Source organism: Aedes albopictus, chromosome 3 (genome assembly GCF_035046485.1).
Source record: "Aedes albopictus strain Foshan chromosome 3, AalbF5, whole genome shotgun sequence".
In the NCBI taxonomy this organism is placed as follows: Eukaryota; Metazoa; Arthropoda; class Insecta; order Diptera; family Culicidae; genus Aedes; species Aedes albopictus.
Genome location: NC_085138.1, coordinates 156,722,270 through 156,742,343, shown reverse-complemented (window position 1 = coordinate 156,742,343; position 20,074 = coordinate 156,722,270). Strand labels below are relative to the sequence as shown.

At 38.4% G+C, this 20,074-nt stretch overlaps 2 protein-coding genes across 2 annotated transcripts in view; one reads left to right on the top strand and one right to left on the bottom strand.

Annotated features, from left to right (window-relative positions):
* Window positions 1-6,423, top strand: LOC115266103 (uncharacterized). The gene is made up of 4 exons (XM_029872038.2): window positions 1-141; window positions 209-415; window positions 6,062-6,151; window positions 6,211-6,423. The coding sequence occupies exons 1-4, from the start codon at window positions 70-72 to the stop codon at window positions 6,358-6,360; spliced, it is 519 nt and encodes a 172-aa protein (XP_029727898.1). The 5' UTR covers window positions 1-69; the 3' UTR covers window positions 6,361-6,423.
* Window positions 6,424-6,462: 39 nt separating this feature from the next.
* LOC109422720 (COMM domain-containing protein 4) overlaps window positions 6,463-20,074 on the bottom strand; it is a 47,576-nt gene continuing 33,964 nt past the window's right edge. Inside the window, exons 2-3 of the mRNA XM_019697588.3 lie at window positions 7,039-7,179; window positions 6,463-6,975 (exon numbers count right to left, since the gene is read on the bottom strand). Coding sequence (XP_019553133.2) covers window positions 6,508-6,975; window positions 7,039-7,179 — 609 coding nt within the window. The 3' untranslated portion in view covers window positions 6,463-6,507. The remainder of the gene's footprint in view (window positions 6,976-7,038; window positions 7,180-20,074) is intronic.

Sequence of the window (20,074 nt, the reverse complement as noted above, 5' to 3'; positions counted from 1 at the left end):
AACCATGTCTTCCGTTTCCCGCGATTCTCAGTTGAGAAACAGGAACAGTTGAAACAGGAAGTGAACAAAATGATTTTGGAGGACACGGTGATGTATCGGCGGAGTGCAAAAACTCCCGAAGATGTGGCCAACTGGAAACTGGTCGGTGAACTGTTCACCCCTGCGTGAACGTCAGATTAAACTTCAAGCGTTTTTCCAAAATTTCCAGGTGTACAATTTTATCATCGAGACAAAGTTTTTTCTGGAGCACTACGATAACATCATTGAGACGTGGGATCTGTGCGATAAGGAGTTCTTGATGTTGGTGTGGGAAATTGAAGAACTGTTGACGGAGTTGTTGTTCAAGTATACGACCGTTACCACGGATTATTTGCGGCCGGTGTCGTTGCCCACCGTTGAGATTAAGTGCTGTGATGTAAGTTCCACTTTGCATGATAGAAATTATGATGCCTTATGGTAGCTAGAATCCAAGACAGCCGAATTCATTACTCGAACTTTACGGGATGCTTTCGTCGGAATTCTGCTTTTCACACTTCACTAACTGTTGTGCTCGGTTTCTCCTACTAGCATGTACTTTGTTTTAGGCGTTGATCATCAACACGTCCTTAACTCATTCGTTATTCAGGTGGGTGTACAGTTCTACCACTGTTCCCAAGACTCTTGCAACCAAAGTCTTCGACTTCGAGGGCGATGTTGAAAAGTAGGCATAAGATTCCATCGCCTTGTAGAGGTTCAGAATGAACTGGAACACATTCTACCGTTCTCGACCATGATGTTCCACAGCTCTGAGTGGTCAATACTATCGTATCCCGTCATTAAGTTGATAAACTTGAAGGTCACTGTGGATATTTTCCTCACGTACTCTGCAATTAATCGCTCTCATCGGTCAATGACTGTAAAAAGTAACATATGGACGGCAGATTCTCGAACATCTCTAGGATTCGTGCAGGTAGTATATTCGTTAACGAAGTCTACGTTGCCAGAGTTAGCTGATCCATAGCCTCAGACGGACTGCTTCCCCTTGGGTTTTTGAGCCGGCAAGCGTTGAAGTCGCTGGCATTGATTACTGCTCTTTGTTTGGTAACTTCTGTTATCTTGTCCAGAAATTGATTGAACTGCTCTATCGTCCATTTAGGTGTTCATAACAGCTACAAATAAAGATCCCGTTGATTATGAGAAACACAAAACCGTCATCTGCGTAGTAAATCACTTCGTGGGTCGGATGTTCACCAAATGTTCAGGTTGCTACTGTTTTGACCCATGGTTTTGACCCTATCTGCTGTTCAGTTTGCGGTACGACTACGATGGGTTCTGCAATGGCTTGTCACAGAAAATGTGGTGTTCTGGTTTGATTTGAATTCCCTCCAATCGGACTTAGGTTCGCTAATTTGAAGGCTGGACATCTTTGGCCACCAGCTGTTAGGTCAGATCGCTTAATTCGAGGATTTTTTGCCGTATTGAATCTTGTGAACATAGTTTGCTTATTTCAGGCCCTTTGCAATTGCGTGCCAATTTCGTACAAAGAACTTTCAGAATATCAACGAGTACTCAAAAACTCGGAGCGACTACTTAAAAAACGCAGTTTTTGGAGTTATTCCAAATGTAAAGTGGTTTCTACACATATTCATTTATCATTTATTTAATATCACATCGTTAGAACAATAAAACTGCATCATCGATTCCTAGCCACAACACTTGGTACGAGGCTGCAATCCTCCATCCTCGGCCGCTTGCTACATTTGCCAGATCGTTCTGTATCTGGTTCGCCCATCTTGCACGCTGCTTTGTCTTCTTATACCATCCGGATCTCTCGTGAACACCAGCTTTCCATGGTTGTATTCGGCCAAGTATTCGGCATTCTCACAACATGCCCTATCTATTGTATCCTTCCAGCCTTTGCAACCTTCCGGATGCTAGGTTCGCCATGGAGTGCAGCAAACTCGTGGTTCATTCTTCGCCGCCACACACCGTTCTCCTGCACACCGCCAAAGATGGTGCTGAACACCTGATGCCCGAACACTTCGAGTGCTTGCATGTCCTGCTCGATCATAGTCTAGGCCTCGTGCCCGTAGAGAACCACCGGTTTTATCAATCTTTTTCGACCGCTGCACCTTCGTATTTTACGGCTAACGTTGTTGTCTGTCGTTAACCTTCGAGTGATCGCACTGTTGTATTTTGTACAACACGTTGAAAAAATCTCACTTTTTGTTGGTACGTACTCAGCATTAGCGTGGTGCTGGCGGTGATGATCAATCGCGCGAGTGCCGGAAGGTTAATAAAGGATCCGAGGTAGACGAAATATTCCACTTTCTCGAACGTGTCCCCGTCTATATCGTAACACTGCTGCCTAGGCTTGCCCTGTCGTTTGCGATTCCATCTACCATACTTCATTTTTGCTGCGTTCACCATCAGTCCGACGTTTGTTGTTTCACGTTTCAGGCGGGTGTAAAGTTCTGCCACCGTTCCAAATGTTCCTGCAATAATGTCCATATCATTCGCGACAAATTGGTCGGATTTGGAGAAAACATACCCCGGCTCGTCGCATAACCACTTCCAGGGCGATATTGAACAGCAGGCATAAGAATCCATCGCCTTGCAGTCCCCAGCGACAATCTAACAAACTAGACAGATCGCTTGAAACCCTTACGCAGTTTTTTACACCGACCATCGTCGCTTTCATCAGTCTAGTGAGCTTCCCGGAGAAACCGTTCTCGTCCACGATTTTCCACAGCTCTGTGTGGTCGATACTGTCGTATGCTGCCACGAAGTCGATGAACAGGTGGTGTGTTAGGACCTGGTATTCCCGGCATATTTGGAGGATTTGCCGCACGATGAAGATCTGGTTCGTTGTCGGACGGCCATCGACGAAGCCGGCTTGATAACTTCCCACAAACTCATTCACTTTAGGTGAAAGACGACGGAAGATGATCTGGAATAGCACTGTGTAGGCGGCATTCAGAATTATGGTTGCAAGGGAAGTTCTCACACTCCGACTTGTCACTTTTCTTGTAGATGGTGCAGGCAGTGGTCAACTTTTCCGGGTCCATCTGGATGAGTTCCGCTCCGAAACCATCACCAGCTGACTTATTGTTCTTGAGCTGCTGGTAACTTCCTTAGACGTGGGAGTTGGCTCGTTGTTGTTCCCTGTACTGGCATAGTTATTTCTTCCCCTGCCTTTGTCCTCCATGTTTGCGCTTCCCGCACCATTCAGGTGTTCATCGTAGTGTTGTTTCCACCTTTAGATCACCTCATGTCAGTCCGTCAAGATGTTTCCGTCGTTATCTCTGCACATTTCGGCTCGCGGCATGAAGCCTTTGAGGGATGCGTTGAGCTCCTGGTAGAACTTCCGTGTTTCTTGGCACCACAGTTCCTTTTGTGCGCACTCCGCTTCTTCCACGCGCCGCTTTTGCTCCCGAAAGCGGCGGGTCTGCTGTTTCCGCGTTCTTTTATATCGTTCCACGTTCTGCCGAGTCCAGTGCTGCAGCATGACCGCCCTCGATGCGTTCTTCCCTTCCAAAATCTTTCGAAGTACACTCGTTATCGAACCAATCGTTCCATCGGCTCCGTTCAACGATGGTCTCAGCTGCGTTGTTGATGACTGCTTTTATCGTACTCCAGCCAGGACCCCTCGATTTTGGTCAAATGTTGGCTCATTTGAACTGCTGTGACTCGAAAGCTTCTTCTAAAACTCCCTCAAAACTATACTGCCCCCCTCGCATAACAGCCCCATTTGACTTTTCGTGACTTTTGAGTTAACGTTATGAATAGTTATCATTTTCGATGTACTTTCGAAAACCTTAATAAAAATTACGAATTTTTACGTCAATGTGTGAAAAAAATAAGTCATGAGCGTCCGTGTGAGCGTCCCATATTAAAAGTACACGCATAACAGTCCCATCATAGATTTTTGTGTCACGCAACACAAAATTGAACAACTTTGTAGTGATTGTATTATTTTTCACAGTCACGTATTCATGTGCAAAGCAATCTGTGGAAGTTTCGAAATAGCATAGCATAGCATGAATACTTGCTCAAATCTTGGATGGAGTTGCAAAGTTGAATATTTCCATTGACATTGCTGATGTCGCTACTATCTACAATGTCATAGATTCACTCAGCTCCACACACCTGGCCAAGTCCTAGCAAGCATTTATAAATCCCTTCATCAACTTAGAAAGAGCCCAGAACTGAAGCATCTTCCAATAGATGAAAGGATATTGAAAATAGCGAATTTTCAGCTTATATGCAGTTATAAAATAAATATACTGAAGTAGAATTATTTATAAATAAATAATATTGGAAAGATCTCACCAGTTGTGGGTTTTTTGTGGTTCAATGCCGATCATCTAGTTGTCTTGATTAATGTTCTTCTCTGTAAAGAACAACACAATACTCAGCAAAGAACAACACTATACTAGCAATCTGTGAAAGTTTCGAAATAATCAAAATATTTTTCAAATTTTGGCGATTTTTCAAAGTTTTATATGGAAACAAGTTTTCAAACTTCAAATGCCGTTTTCTTAATTCCTACTTTTTACAAATGGGACTGTTATGTGGGATGGGGTCAGTGAATGTTGTTGAAAAGAGGACAGCTAGAGCCTCTATTTACATTTATAAAAAGTTGGGTCAGCCATATTGACTTTGGCCGCCATCTTGAGTTTTTATACCTGTGGAGTTTAGGGGTGGCGGGATTCAATATTCACTTATATAAAATGGTAGTAACCTACAGGTAGATAGAACTCTTGATTCAGGACTTCGAGACTTCAACACCGTTACTCGAATACTTCCTCTCATGATAGCTCTGGTGCTCAAAGTGACCTCCAACATCAGTACCTACTATGATCTCCGCAGGATATCACCACATCTTCCTTCCTTTAGGGTGATTCCACAGACATCTTATTGCCTTCACGATAATCGAGATAGTCAGGCGATTCCATTAACGATAGTACCATTGCTGATGGACGGAAAGGTGTGAGTTCACGAATTTTGTCTATTAGTCCAAGTTGATGGTCGATTTTTTCCAAAATTCTTCGGCGAAGGTCAGGAAGGGCAACTGGCACTTCGAGGCATTCATTTCTCAGGGTTTCATTTTTGGAAACATTTCGATTCATAATCGTATTGCTATGGACAATCCATGATCGTCTGACTCAACGGAAAATAACCGTTCCTGATACAGTTCACCTTTTAGATGAACTAGACTAGTTTTCGTCTAACTCAACGAATACAATCCGCTCCTGAGGCAGTTTACCTTTCATCAGTAAACTTGGATGTTGCATCGCCTAACTCAACGGATAAAATCCGTTCCTGAGGCAGTCCACCTTTGAGGCAAACTTCAATACTTGTCGCTTAACTTAACGGATAGAATCCGCTCCTGAGGCAGTTTATCTTTTGGGTAAACTTGAAAGTTCTATCGCCTAACTCAACGGAAGGGATCCGTTCCTGAGGCAGTTCTTCTATTACGTGAACTTGGAAATATCGTCGCCTAACTCAACGGACAGAATCCGTTCCTGAGGCAGTACCATGTGAAGGAACTTGAATAGTTCGGCTAGACTTTTTTCACCAGCAATTTCTCAACCTTTGTGAACAAGGTTGTTGGATTCTACTTACTGAATATATTTCATAACGTTGCAGGTTCTTCTCGTCGCCATTTGTGGAGTTTAGGGGTGTCGGGGATCAATATTCACTTATATAAAATGGTAGTAACCTCCAGGTAGATAGAACTCTTAATTCAGGGCTTTGAGATTTCAACACCGATACTCGAATATTTCCTCTCATGACAGCTCTGGTGCTCCAAGTGACCTCCAACATCAGTACACCTACTATGATCTCCGCAGGATATCACCACAATACCAAAACTTTTTTTAGATCATGTTTGCAACCACCTATTTTCAACTTTTTTTTTCATCAATTGAAAGCTGAGATAATACAAATCAGCTAAACACAAATCACCGTCAAATCCGCGCGGGCCAAATTCTATGGGCAAATCCACGCCAAATCCGCCTAGCTGTAACAACTGTGGAACTGTTTTATTACAAAGTGGCATTTTACTTACTCTTTCCAGATTTTGTTTGAAAAATCTTCCCAGCTATTCAGACATTACTACACAGTGCATCACACTCCTGCCAAGTTGAACAATATTCGATATTGTGAGGTAGGTGTTGTATATAATAAAACTCATCAATCCTAGTTTGACATGCTTACTCGTTCCAGATGAAAGCAGGCCTTCTGAAGTTGGACTTTTATCGCCGCTGCTTGAAGTACTACATCGAGTTCGGAACGTGGGCCGACCACGTTCTGTGTCTGTACTTGAAGCGAATCTACAGGAAAGTCAACCATACTCTGGATCCATTCCGCGAATGAGACGATTTAGATGTGTTACTGGCGATTGCTATCATTTCAATAAAACTTGATTGGTAAAAAGGCTTTCGGTATCTTTTTTAGAATATTTAAATTAGATTGTAATGAAAAATGTGATGACCATTCATCGATGTATTGCGCCAGGCATAACTACTTCACTTCACTGTGCTTCGCTTCGTAATCATACCCATCCATTATAGACTTGATTGATTTCAGCTCTTTGAGGAGAACGGGAATGTCACTGCGATTGATATTGACTGCGTGATTCGTCCGCTGAGGAACGCCATTAACAATTTCATTTTTAATATTGAACTGAAGTTGCACGCAATCAATCGTATTTTCCGGTACGGAACGTGTAACACTTTCCAGCTCATTAATCGTCAGGCTGGATTGACGCAGTTGGGAACGGATCTGACTAACGTAATCCTCCAGCACCTGGCACATAACCGTGGTGTGGTCTTTGGGTAGACCCAACTGTTGCAATTCGGTACCGAATACGGAGCCTTCAGTATTGAAACGGGCTGCACTTACCAGAAGAAAGCGGATACACGCGAAGGCCGCCTTCGGGGTGTCCATCGATCCTTTCGAAATGCCGAAAATTGCACGAACATTGTCCTCCTATTTTGAAAGAAAATCGACCATTAAAACATTACCATTCAGTTGTCACACACTCAAACTTACTGGAACATCCTCTCCAACGATGCATTTCGCTACATGATGGGCAACTTCTTGCAGCTGTTCCGAGCTGAGCACCGCCAAGTTGGAATGGATTTCGGCCAGCACCCAATCCGGGCAGTCTCCTTCCCCGCAGAAGCGAAATTTCTGAAACGAGAACCAACAACCGAGAGCCGTTTTGAGAAAGCGAGCGATTCATTATGTGGGCTGTGATCCGTGAAGCAAACCCCTTTTCCATTATGATCATCAAATTGACATTAATCGGATCATTAGGCAGCTCAATTTGATTAGGTAGTCCTGGAAAGTTGGCCCATTTAAAATCAATTTGAATGCTTGTAGCTGCAATTTCAGTTGTAGAAGGTAGTCATTGACTTGAACAACCAAATTCGCAGAGAACCACTGAATGAGGCTGAATGAGCTACTTAATTGTTCATATCATAGAGCATAAGCAGTCCAACTCGAATCAATTATATCGGCTCAACAGTGAGCGGTACAGATTGGCAAGAGCAAAAGAGGAACGAACCCACCGCAGCAAAAAACTGCAGCAGCAAAAAGAGGGTGATTGCTCAAGCATGGATAGGAACGGTATGCGGAGGTTTTATGGTACTGTCAATGGCACACGGCACAAGACTGCGCCTGTTCCCGCCATGTTCTATGACTAAGAACACTCTGAAAAATTTTCACGTCCGATTTACGTGAAAAGATAGGTAGTTTTCGTCCACCATATTTTTCACGTAGCCTTCGCCGGAATTTCAGGTAGCTGGATTCATTTGAGATTGGATAATCGACATCATGATTCAGGTAAATTTGACATGAATTTTATGCATCGTTTACGTGAAATGTGGGTGAGAGCTACTGGAATCTTAAGTAAATTTTACGTGAAATCATGATTAGTTCTACACGAACTTCACGTAATTTATTCATTTTTTGAATGAAAATAAAGCAGCTGCACCAACCTGAAACATATTTGAAGAGGCAAGAGATTTTAAATCCTTCCAAAATGCAAAGCCGAGGAAAAAGCATTAAAAGCAAAAGCCTCTCGGTTAATAAATATGTCGTTTCATTTTGTAGGGATTTAAAAACTCTTGCCCCCTCAAATACGCTACAAGCTGGTACCAATATGTAACGAAGAAAAATCTTAATTAGTTTTTTTTTATTTTGGAGTAATTAATAAATGTACACCTACATACAAAGTGATACATCTACATTAGTTTCTAATCGTCTGTGATTAGATAACACAAACCAAATCTCGGGCTTCTAACGCAGAATTTTCGAAGTCCAGCCCAAGGTCCAGCCGTTTCAAACACCGTTGAACTGGACCTCCGATACCGTCAGACACCTATTTCAGCTCCTGATTCAGAAATGATTGAAAATAGAAAAAATACACAACTGCTAATAATAAATAACTATTAAATTACCTCAATACTTGCAGCAACCTGCACAGAAACTCAGCATGCAGTTCTTTCGCCAACCTACTTCTCGACGCCATATTGAACTGTTTTTTCACACCTGAAAATTCACGTAACTTTCGTTTCGCGGAAACTTCCAAGTTGGAAGTACACCAACACAAACGCATTGAAACGATCTACGTGAAAATAAGGTGGATTTAACCAAACAGGGCGGTGCACACGACATGGTTTTCGAGTGACAGTTACTGACATCACGTAACTTTAGAGATTTTGAGATACGGATGAGCTACGTGATATTTCACGTAAATCGGACGTGAAAATTCTTTAGAGTGAAGGTAATCGGGCGACAGACAAAACAATGAACTAAGCGTTTTTGGAACATGGTCTTGGAACATAACTGCCAAGAATTTAGTAGTTCGCAACTTACCCGCATAGGAGGCGCCACTACTTAACTTTATAGTTTTACTTCCTAGATACTTCACGTCTTTGGCAAAGTTGTTTAGACCGGAACAAATCTGATTTTCTTCTTTTGTCACAGTAATCGTTGACTCGTCAAGGGGGGATAATAAATAATAAATTGATTTGATGAAAAAATACCCAAAATCGTTAAACTCATCGGATTTCTTAAGAAATTTCCTGTGCGGCTCTAATTTCACCTTAAATTTTAAAAATTTCTGAAAAAAATATTTGTGTTCCCCCTTGAAATGTTGAATTCCGACAAAAACATCCGAGGGGAGAGGGGCAACAGACAGAAAATCGAAATTTGTGTCAGCCTTGTTTTAACAAATTAAACAACTTTTTCTTAGACGTCAAAATTCTAGACGTTCAAAATCGAAAAAATAGTGTCATTTTCAAATTGTAATATCTTATAAAACGCAGAAAATCACAACCTGACATTTTCAGCAAATATAGTGATAGACATTCGTTTAGCCGAGGCCCAAAAATTTTCAAAAAAGTGTCAGGAAACTCATACAAAAGTTGTTACAAAAAACATTTTTTTATTGCAGTGAGACTGTACTGTTTTGTGAAAAGGTGATACATAACACTTACATATACACCGAAACAAAAACGAGGATAAAAATCCTTTGAATGTCATTTTTGCCTAGACATTCGTTTAGCCGAGGTAAATTAAAATCTGGTTTTCAATAGAATTATTGTAATTTCGTGAATATATTTCGAGTATCCCTTTCGTGACGAACCAGCACAATTGTGCTGTTGAGCGGTACCAGTTTTGCATATTTTTTTTTCATCTGTTTAGACTTTGTTTTATGTGATGTAAACTGTTTCAATGTTTCAGCCATTACTTATACTTGTTTGTGTGTAAACAAACTTTTGTTTACGTTGCCTGTGCAATTTACCACAATAAGGTAAACAAAAAGTGGACAAAAACCGTAAAACATGAAAAAGTTCTGTCTGTCGCATAATTTTAATTTCCGATTTATCTAGGTAGTCAAAGCTAGAAATCGAAAGATAAAGAGTAGTTCTTTCAAATGAGGTAAAATAATTGTTGTTTTGTTGGGAAATCTAAGAGTTCTGGAAACCCAAAGTTGAGCCATTTGTATGGAGATTTCCATTTTTTGCGCTCCGTCACGAAAGGGGTATATACCCCAAGGCATTTAGTTTATGACGTGTTATCAAAATAATTAACTTTAGGCAATTCGTGGCGGCCATGTTTTTACACACGCTGTTGAGTCAAGCTTGAACGTCTGTCTACGGTATTGTGTTGTTCCTTGCTGTGCATGCATCACTCCAGATGGTGTTAGTAAATATGTATTGCAGCATAATCGATCGCGGTCGCCATTGTCTTGCGCGGAAATGAAAACAATTGATGCGTTTGTGCTCAGTTTTGTGTTGTCTATTGTTGTGAACGCATGTGGTTTCGATCATTGGTTTGTTCTTTGTCGCGTTCAGTTCATTTCTGTGTGGAATGGGCTTGAAGCTTCTGCTCCCTGATGGGGTGGAGACGCGCGACAGAATTTCTTTTCTTTTATAGTATTATATAGTTTAAAAAGTTTAACCAAAAAGTTATTATAAAAAAGTTTCAAAAAGTCTGTGAACGGACGATTTTTTAAATAATTGAACATTTTTGAACGATTTCTCCAATAGTTACTCCAGATATTTCTCAAAAAGTTGCTCCAGTTAGATTGCAATTTCTTCGTGACAAAAACTTTTCTTAGGACACCAAAATAAGCTGCAACAAGGAATCCAAGATTTTTCTAGGAGATGCGTTATAAATTGTAACAGTTAATGTTGAGATATTTCAAAAAAAAAAATGCTCCGAGGATTCCACCTGAAATTTTATATTAGGCTTCTTATTTTTTAACTTCAAGTATTATGAACTTCTCGGATCTTCCAATAGAAATTCTTTCTGTGCATTTCTTCGGAATTCTTAAATGGAATTCAGTATGATTTTTTTCGGCTTCATTTTTTCCAAATAGGTATACCACGAAATTCACACTAAAGTTTAACATGTTAAAAATGTTATAGAATTGCTATAAAAACATTTCTATGATTCCATACATTTGTCCTAACGTCAAATTACGACGTGGTCAAGCCTCTGGTAAACCTGGTCCGCTATACAGCGCACCACTTCCGAAGTTATGTCCGACGCACGGATTGGGAGAAAAATCCAGCTTCGCTAGTCGAAAATTCTAGGTTTCAACTGCACGGACAATAAATTATTGCCAGAAAACGATAGGGTCTGGGACTATTTGGGCAGGAGCACCTATTTTGGGCACTTGCTGATATAACCAGTCAATTTTGCACCGATTGACTTAATTTTTGGGACACGATCAAATACGCATAGTATCTAGCCATGCACAAAAATTCAAGTCAATCGGATTGAAATTGACTGAGTTATAGAAGCAAGTGTCCAAAATAGGTGCTCCTGCCCATATGGTCCCAGACCCTACCAGGACGAAAAAGAATTCTCTCTGAGCCTCTTCGGTTTCTATCGCTGTTATCGCCACCCAGAAGAAGTCGAACAGCAAAATACTTCCTGGATATATAAGGAGTGTATCGTAAAGTAGTTGAAAATGTTTAAAATAGCCTCAAAAATAGTTTAATGCAGCTTTTAAGTAATTTTATTTTTGGAGATACTTTATAAATCCTTGGAAAAAGAAATGGCTTTAATGATTTTTAAAAAATGTTCTTTTAACTGGGTTTTTGACCTAGATTACTGAACGCATGTTTTTAAATTTTTGCATACCTTCTAAAAAATTGAAATTGCGAAAAAAGTTCGATAATGTTCGAAAATTGTTAACTTTTTTTGTGCAAATATAATAAGCTCCACAATCCTCATGATACGGGCAAATTATTTTTTTCGAGAAAAAACTCCACTACATTTAAGCGCAATTCTTAAAAATGAAAAAAGGCCATTTTTGAGGAACCCCTTTTGTCTATGCTTCTCAAAATCATGTTTACGCAAATAAAAAATACATAAAATGAAAAATTCGCATTTTTTTAAATAGGGTATGTTTTTTAATTTATGGACGAGTAAGTTAGAGCAAAAAATTGTATTTTATAACCTTTAAGGATATTAAGAGCAGAACTTCAAAGTTTGACCAAAAAATAGACGTTTTTTGGAGTGAACCATTTTGTAGATATAGGAGATTTTTCTATCAAAAATATGAATTTTGAAAGTCGGTGTTGAATGATTTGTTATGTGTACAGAACTGCTAACAAGCATCAATATTTTTCAGATTTTTTATCGTACAAATTTTATTCGCTACAGATCTTTGAAATGTTGAAAAATCCTCACAAAATTGCATTTTGTGCAGATTTTTATTTTGTGAGGTGTATTCATTTAACCATATTTTCAATAATACTAAACATTTTCCATTTTTTTCCAAGCTGTTCTAAAATTAACTATATTGTGAAGATTTCATAGAAGAACCGAAATGAAAAGACCAACCCAGCTTCGAGATAGAGCATCCTGAACATTTTCAACTACTTTCCGATACACTCCTTAGGTTTCAGAGTGAACGTGTAGCTAATTGACTGTGGATCCCGTTGCGGAAATGTTGCGGGAGATGATTACCTACGGAAGTGCGTTTGGAAAATATGCGGCAAGGTATATTTTGATTTGTTTTGCTGGTAAGGTGCCGGGAATTGACGCGGGTGCCCAAGTAGTTCGAAACCCTAAACTATCCCCAAAATTTGTGCAAGCGATCAGTAACCAGTTATTGTAAATCAGGCAAGGCCTAATTAGTGCGCGCGCGTAGTTTCAAATCTGACTGGTTAGAAAAGTAATTGCATGAAACAGATCGTGGATGGACTTTTGTGAAGGTAGTGTCTTGTGGCCATGTTGGCAAGCTTGTGAACCAATTCTGTATAATCCACAGCCACAAATGTTCCCTTTTACATGTGGATGCATGCTATGATGGAGTAGTTGTTAAATTTATTTTGAGATCGGTAAGCCTAGAAGAACTGTGATCTAAAATACCTCCCAAATAGTGCTTCTGAGTAATGATTTTCGTGCTTCCTCTATTCAGGCCATTATTTCTGACCCAAAATGGATGGTGCTAGCAGCCATCAAGCCTGGTGCGGTGCATGGGCCTTCCAGACGCAACAAGGGGGTTCTGCCGCGGAGTGGTCGACAAGTAGTTGGCATCTCTTTGTCCGGACAAACCCCAGTTCTGCGGTCGCCGAGGGATACTCCCAGACACCGACAATTACCCAACAATAGGTTTAAGTACTTAAACCCTAAACGTAGATAACGACTCACTAATATCTTACTGTTAAATTTGTGTTTTGATTTTATAAGGGACTTTACTGGTTCCCCAAGTACTCGAACCTGATAGTTTGGTTTGATTGGTTCATAGAATTTGGGACCATTTCTCCTGCTTACACCTACGGTCAAATCATGATTTTTGACCATCCTATGTACCATTTCGCCCGAAATAGACGTGGGCAAGACGGAAACAGAATTCGAGGGATAGTTATTCAATCTTATTATTTTAAGGAAATTATAGTTCGTTCACAGTATATTTTTACATATGTGATAAGGAAGCTAACTTATAAATTAGCAAATGATACCAAATTGGCAATGAGGCATTAGGCGAGGAGCAAAAATAAACTCGATCATTATTGGTCTGTTCTTAGGAAGACAAAAAGTAAATAAAAACCCAAACTACAAAAAATCTCATTTTGAGAACATTTTCAATATTATGACGATATACAGTGATAGACATTCGTTTAGCCGGTGTTAAAAAAAATTTAAAAAAGTGTCAACAAACTCATACAAAAGATTTTATGATAAAACTTTTTTATCGTAGTGATAGTATATCTAGTACTGTTTTATAAAAATGTGATACATCACACTTACATATACACTGAAACAAAAACGAGAGTAAAAATCCTTCATATGTCATTTTTTGACTAGACATTCGTTTAGCCAAATTGTACAATTTTTGGAATTCCATAATAAAAAACTAACAAATTTCGAAAAATATCCAAAATAATCATTTTGTATGGTGACCTGCATTATAGATCGACTTGTAAATCATGAATTAGATCGTTTTTGGAAGTGTTGCCATATTATTTTTACATGCATCTCATATAAATATGTCATAATATTGTAAATGTTTCCAAATTGAGATTTGATGTAGTTATTTTTATCGGAAGTGTTTCAAAAGAATCTAATGAAAGTTTCACGAGGAGTGCAGGTTGAAAATTTACGAAAAACAATGTTTTTGACAGAAAAAAAAACCATCCAAAAATTACGTAGTTAAGTATTGTTTTGATGAAATATGATGGTTTCACTTGCATAAATCACAGCGTTTAGTATTATTACGTCTTCTACTAGCTCCCAATATCTTCTAGGCTATATTCTGGCTGAAATAACATACATTGGACGGCTCACATTTCGAGAAATGGCACCGAAAGTATTCAAATTTCTAGCATGAACTACTTGTTTCATAATTTAGACGTTCTTTTCAAATAAATTATGTTGAAAATGAATGAGGTTCAAAACTAAGACTCATTTATATTATATTTCTTCAGATTGCATGAAATAAGCCTATTGTTTGACCATATCTTGCATTTTTGTATGAACATCTGCTTTTAAATAAACAGGGTACAAAAATTCTGACATTTCTTGCAGTTCTTTCACTTAGTAGTCTTCTAACTTATTTAGTAATGCTAGTATCAAACAAATATACACCACAGGCATTAGGGCACGTCTTTATTTCAACGCAGAACTATTTATTTTAGCTTTTATCAATCCCATTTTAAAGTTTAACCAACCAAAAACCAATATACTTAATTTTTTCATGACATTTTATGCAATAATTTGAACATTTCTAACAATAATTCTGTGCCATATTTTCAAAACTGCTAAGCTAGCTTACGTTTGAGTGTTAACAGAAATCATTTTTCTTAAATAAATTTATTTATCATCGATTCTCCTTATCGGGACATTTTTTTATAATATTACTCTGAATTTCACAATTAAATAAACTTTTAAGGTCAATTATCTTGCTAACACGTCATAAACTTAATGCCTTGGGGTATATCCTCGAAATATACTCACGAAATTGCAAAAAAATCTATTGAAAACCAATTTTTCATTCACCTCGGCTAAACGAATGTCTAGGCAAAAAATGACATTTGAAGGGTTTTTACCCTCGTTTTTGTTTCAGTGTATATGGAAGTGTGATGTATCACATTTTTATAAAACAGTACTAGATATACTATCACTACGATAAAAAAGTTTTATCATAAAATCTTTTATTTGAGTTTCCTGACACTTTTTTGAAAATTTTTTGGTCTCGGCTAAACGAATGTCTATCACTGTATTTATATGAAATGCATGTAAAATTATTATGACAACACTTTCTAAAATGATCAAATTTATGAGTAACTTGTTGTTCTATAATGCAGGTCACCATACAAAATGATAACCTTGAATATATTTTGAATGATAGTTTTCATTATGCAATTCTGAAAATTGTACAATTCGGCTAAACGAATGTCAAGGAAAATTTTCAATTCTTGTATTTTACGTTGTTTTAAGTTAATAATATATTATTTTATTCCATTAGCTAACGCGAATTATTTAGAAGATCCTCCAAAAAGTGAAAAAAAAGAACACAACATTATTAGGCCGTTACAAATATTTATTTCACTTTTTGTCCTACCACTCTTTGGCTGGTCGAGGGGGGGGATAAAAATAATAAAGCATTTAATCTGAAAAATATTTAAAACTCATCGGATTTGTTAAAGAATTTTCACCAAATCCCGAAATTTTGATAAATATTTTTTCATCTGCCCCCTCAAAATGCAGAATTCAGCCAAAATTTTTTGAAGGGGGGGGGGACAAAAAGTCAAAATATAATTTGTATCAGCCTTACAGTTGCGAAAAAAAAATATAAAATATGCCTCGGCTAAATGAATGTCTACCACTGTATACATCAATACAAGGGATCTCCAAAATGTTTGGGATAGGCGACTTTTTTTTTCTCTCACAAAAAAATTCAACAAGCTGTAACTTTTCATTTTCAAATTCTGACTGCTTGTCAACCTATTAGATGTGTATCATTGATATGAATTTGAGCTCGATTGGTTGATCTTTCGCGAAGCTAGAACCGTTCCAGTGAAGCACTATTTTTTAGACAACTAATTTTTCAACTGTCATATTTACGAAACCAGTGAACCGAATCGAATAAAATTGTGTTCATTAACCCATATCCGCCCAGCGTCCTATTTATAGGACAGATGCCCCGAACGCCCAGCATCCTATAAATAGGACAGTGCTTTGATGTGAATATCTTCAGAATTATGCAAAATTTTAGAATACTTTCTTCAGAGAAGATGTTCTCCACACCCATACCTTGCTCATAGTGGACAATATAGTTTGTGACTGGTTCACTAGGTGGCGTAAACGATGCTGCAAAGAATGCATATTGTCACGATCTGTGAGCTTCATTTCCAAATATTTCCCTGGAATCTTGACTATGGTTAATAATTTACAGTTCATTTCTTCGGCAGAGTTGTTAATCAATACATACAAAAGTCGATATATGTATGATTGTATGTTTATATGCTTGTATGTTTGTCTATTTGTATGTTTATATATACATCTGTATGTATGTATGTATATATGTATGCCGGAACATAGGCATAACTCTGAAATGCGTCAAGAAATTTCAATCAAATTTGGTACACCTCGTCCTTTTTTTACGTCCATGCTTGGCTGATCGACAAAAAATTCTACCGCTCAGACAATGACCAAACTCAACAGTTTTATATTTTTTAAAACATCTTGGTGATTAGGAGAAGTATACAAAAATATAAAAATGTGTATTTTGATCATTATTTTGTCGGTAGAATTTTTTTTCGCTAAGCCAATAGTGGACGTAAAATAAGGTTTGGGTGTATACACATTCCTTAGGATGTGGAGGTGGTAGCAGGGATATTGAAATTCAAGATGGCGGCTTAGGTTCCAAGATGGCGGTCGCAACTCCAGAATATATGTTTTTACGGGCAATGCTGCTTCGGATACTATGCAATAAGGGTATCTATCGATCGGGCTTCACAAGTAGAACTCAAACACGAATATGCGACGCCATTTTGAAATCCAAGATGGCGGACCATATCCAATATGGCGGCTATGGAATGGTAGTTTGAGCTATGATACCATGCAATATGGGTATCGATCGATCGGGCTTCATGAGTAAAATTCAAAAATGAATATCCGACGCCATTTTGAAATCCAATATGGCGGACAGTATCCAAGATAGCGGCTACGGAATGGTTGTTTAAGTTATGATGCCATGCAATATGGGTATCTGTCGATCGGGCTTCATGAGTAGATTCAAAAATGAATATCACACGCCATTTTGAAATTCAAGATGGCGGACTATACCCAAGATGGCGGCCATAGAATGGTAGTTTGAGCTATAATACCATGCAATATAGAGTATCGGGAAGTCAAATATCGGTATTTGACGCCATTTTGAAATCCAAGATGGTGGTCCATATCCAAGACGGGTATCTCGATCGGGCTTGGTGAGTAAAAGGGTGGAGGGTGAGGTAGAGAGTCAGGGTCGATGGTAGGGGGTAGCGGGTAAGGTAAACGGTGCAACAGACGTTTGAGTAGAGGGTTTGGGTGAAGGATATAGTAGAGGGGGTTGAGTAGAATGTTAGGGTAGGGGGTAAGGTAGACGATAGGGAAGATGGTGAGTAGGGTTGAGAGTAGAGGAAGGGTTAGGGAAGAGAATAGGGTAGACTTTACGATTAAGCACAATATAGAGATTATGGTGAAGGGTTAGAGTAGAGGGTACGGTAAAGGATAAGGCAGTGGTTATGGTAGAAGATAAGATAGATGGTAGGGAAGATGATAGGGTTAAAGGTTATTATAGAGTGTAGGATAGAGGGTTGGGTTGGGATAGAGGGCAGAGAAGACAGTAAAGTAGAGGCTAGAGAATAGGATAAAGAATTGAGATGATATTAGATGAGATGAGTTTTTTTTCGAGATACCTTCAGGAATTCTTTCCGGGATTCCTTCAGGCATTCCTTTTGAGAATCTTCCCTGGTTTCCTCCCGGGATTTCTTCCGATATTGCTTCCGGAATTGCTGTATGGTTTGCTCCGGGGTTCTCTACATCGATTTTTGCAGGAGTTGCTGAATCCTAAAAAAAATCTTTTAGTTATTCTTGTCTGCATTTCCTTAGGGATTCGTGCTGGAAAAATTCCTTCCGGGATTCCTGCTGTGATTCCTTAAGGGATTCCTCCCGAAAAAAACTATGAAAAATATAGATTTCTGACGAGATTTTTTTCAGGCAATCCTAGATCATAGAGACTTCTTCTTCCTGCTCAGTTTCCAACCGGCTTTCCTGTCATGATCCCTCTAAGAATTCCATCAGGTATTTATTACGGGATTCCTTCAGACATTTCTGCCAGAATTGCTTTAGAAAATTCTGAAAGGATTCTTTCAGAAGTTCTAACCAGCATTCTTTCATGGATTTCTGCGGGAATTACTTCACAGATTCATCCTAGTCAACTTTCAAAGTGTTGTGTCGAAATATGTATATTCAGAGAATCCCAGAGGAATTCTTTCAGGTATACGTGCTGAGATCATTGGCTTCTCGGGAGTGTTTCAGGCATTCCTCTCGGGATTTATACAGCAATTCCTCCCGGGATTTCTTCTGTGATTATTTCACGGATTTCTACCAAGCTTTTAGCTGAGATTCTTCTCAGGATTCTACCGGATATGCCTCCCGGAATTCCTTCAGTAATTTCTCCGGGGATTCCTCCAGGAATTTCTATCGGGATTGTTTTGAAAAATCTTGAAAAGTTTCTTTCAAGTGTTCTAGTCAGCATTTCTTTAGGGATTTTTTGCTGAAATTCCTTCAAAGATCCCTTCTGGCGTTTAAAAAATAGTCAAATTATTATTTCACCCTTTTGTAATTTCAGCCTTATGTTTTTCAGTTTTTTGTATGCAATTCTCAACTGCAATTAGATCGAATTAAATTGATTTTTTCGGTGGTTTATCATTTTTTATGTAGCCGAAACTCACATTATCTTTTCGATGTAACTTTAATAGTGCCCAGAAAAACACCACAAAAAAACCCACATATTGTTCAATATTGCAATATTTCTGAAAAATTTCCGTATGGTGAGATACCAACTTGATTTTGTGGGGTATTGAATGAAAAATTCAATTACTTTATCAGAAATCATTATTCGGGCAAAATCTAACTTCTACAGTATTTTAACGTTTGATTATTCTACACATAGTGAACACTCTTCATTTGATATGTTTTAGAAAATTAAATTTGAGAAATGTTGAACACTGCAGTTGAAACTACATGAATTACATGGACCATGCATACTTTTAGGCGTTTATCGTGTTAGATATCTGACCCAATATATAAGTCCTATTTCTATTCCTTTTGAGTGGTTATCATCTCTATCTTTTGTTCGGAGCTGTATTGTATCTATACGGATCAGAATATAATGATAGTGTAGAAGTTGTGCTGAAATAGAACTTTGAAAAATTATAAGATATTGAGGACCTACAATAATGATTTGTTTTGGAACTACACCATAGACTTCCATTTTTTTCGTCAAATCATGCTTATTTTATTGTAACATGACCTTTTATAACAAATTTATTTAAAGATTTGAATTGTGAGACACCTTGGGCGTTAACGGGTTAAGGACAGACTGATTAGAATCCCAATATGGTCGCCACAATGGCCGACTTTGGCACCTACTCACGATTTCGAGCGCACAAATCTCTTCGTAAACAAAACCAGCGCACCTGATCTTCTTATTTTAAGCTTATTACAAGTGAGCAAGAACAGAATAATAAAATGCACTGTTGTTTGAAGCTTGCTTCTTGAGATTTGTGCGTCTGAAGCTCTGATGCACTCCACAGTGGTCCACGAACCAGATTTACGAGGAAAGATGCATTCAACGCCTTCAAATGAGTTTTTAGGCAAATATGGTCTTCTACAAAGTTGTCCCTAATAACAAGGCCCTCTTTAAATGCATAAAAATTAGGGTGGTCCATAGTTTCAAAAAAATTTGTAATCAAACTTTTTTATTTGCAAGAATAACTGTATATATTCTTCGGGAAAAATGTAGATCTATCAATTTTGAGCAAGTTTGTTAAAGACACTTTTTATG

Bases quoted from the DNA above. Each gene is read 5' to 3' on its own strand.
- LOC115266103 (XM_029872038.2), top strand. From the start codon at position 70: ATGATTTTGGAGGACACGGTGATGTATCGGCGGAGTGCAAAAACTCCC. The intron at 416-6,061 runs GTAAGTTCCACT...TACTCTTTCCAG, and splicing joins TTGAGATTAAGTGCTGTGAT to ATTTTGTTTGAAAAATCTTC. The intron at 6,152-6,210 runs GTAGGTGTTGTA...TACTCGTTCCAG, and splicing joins ACAATATTCGATATTGTGAG to ATGAAAGCAGGCCTTCTGAA.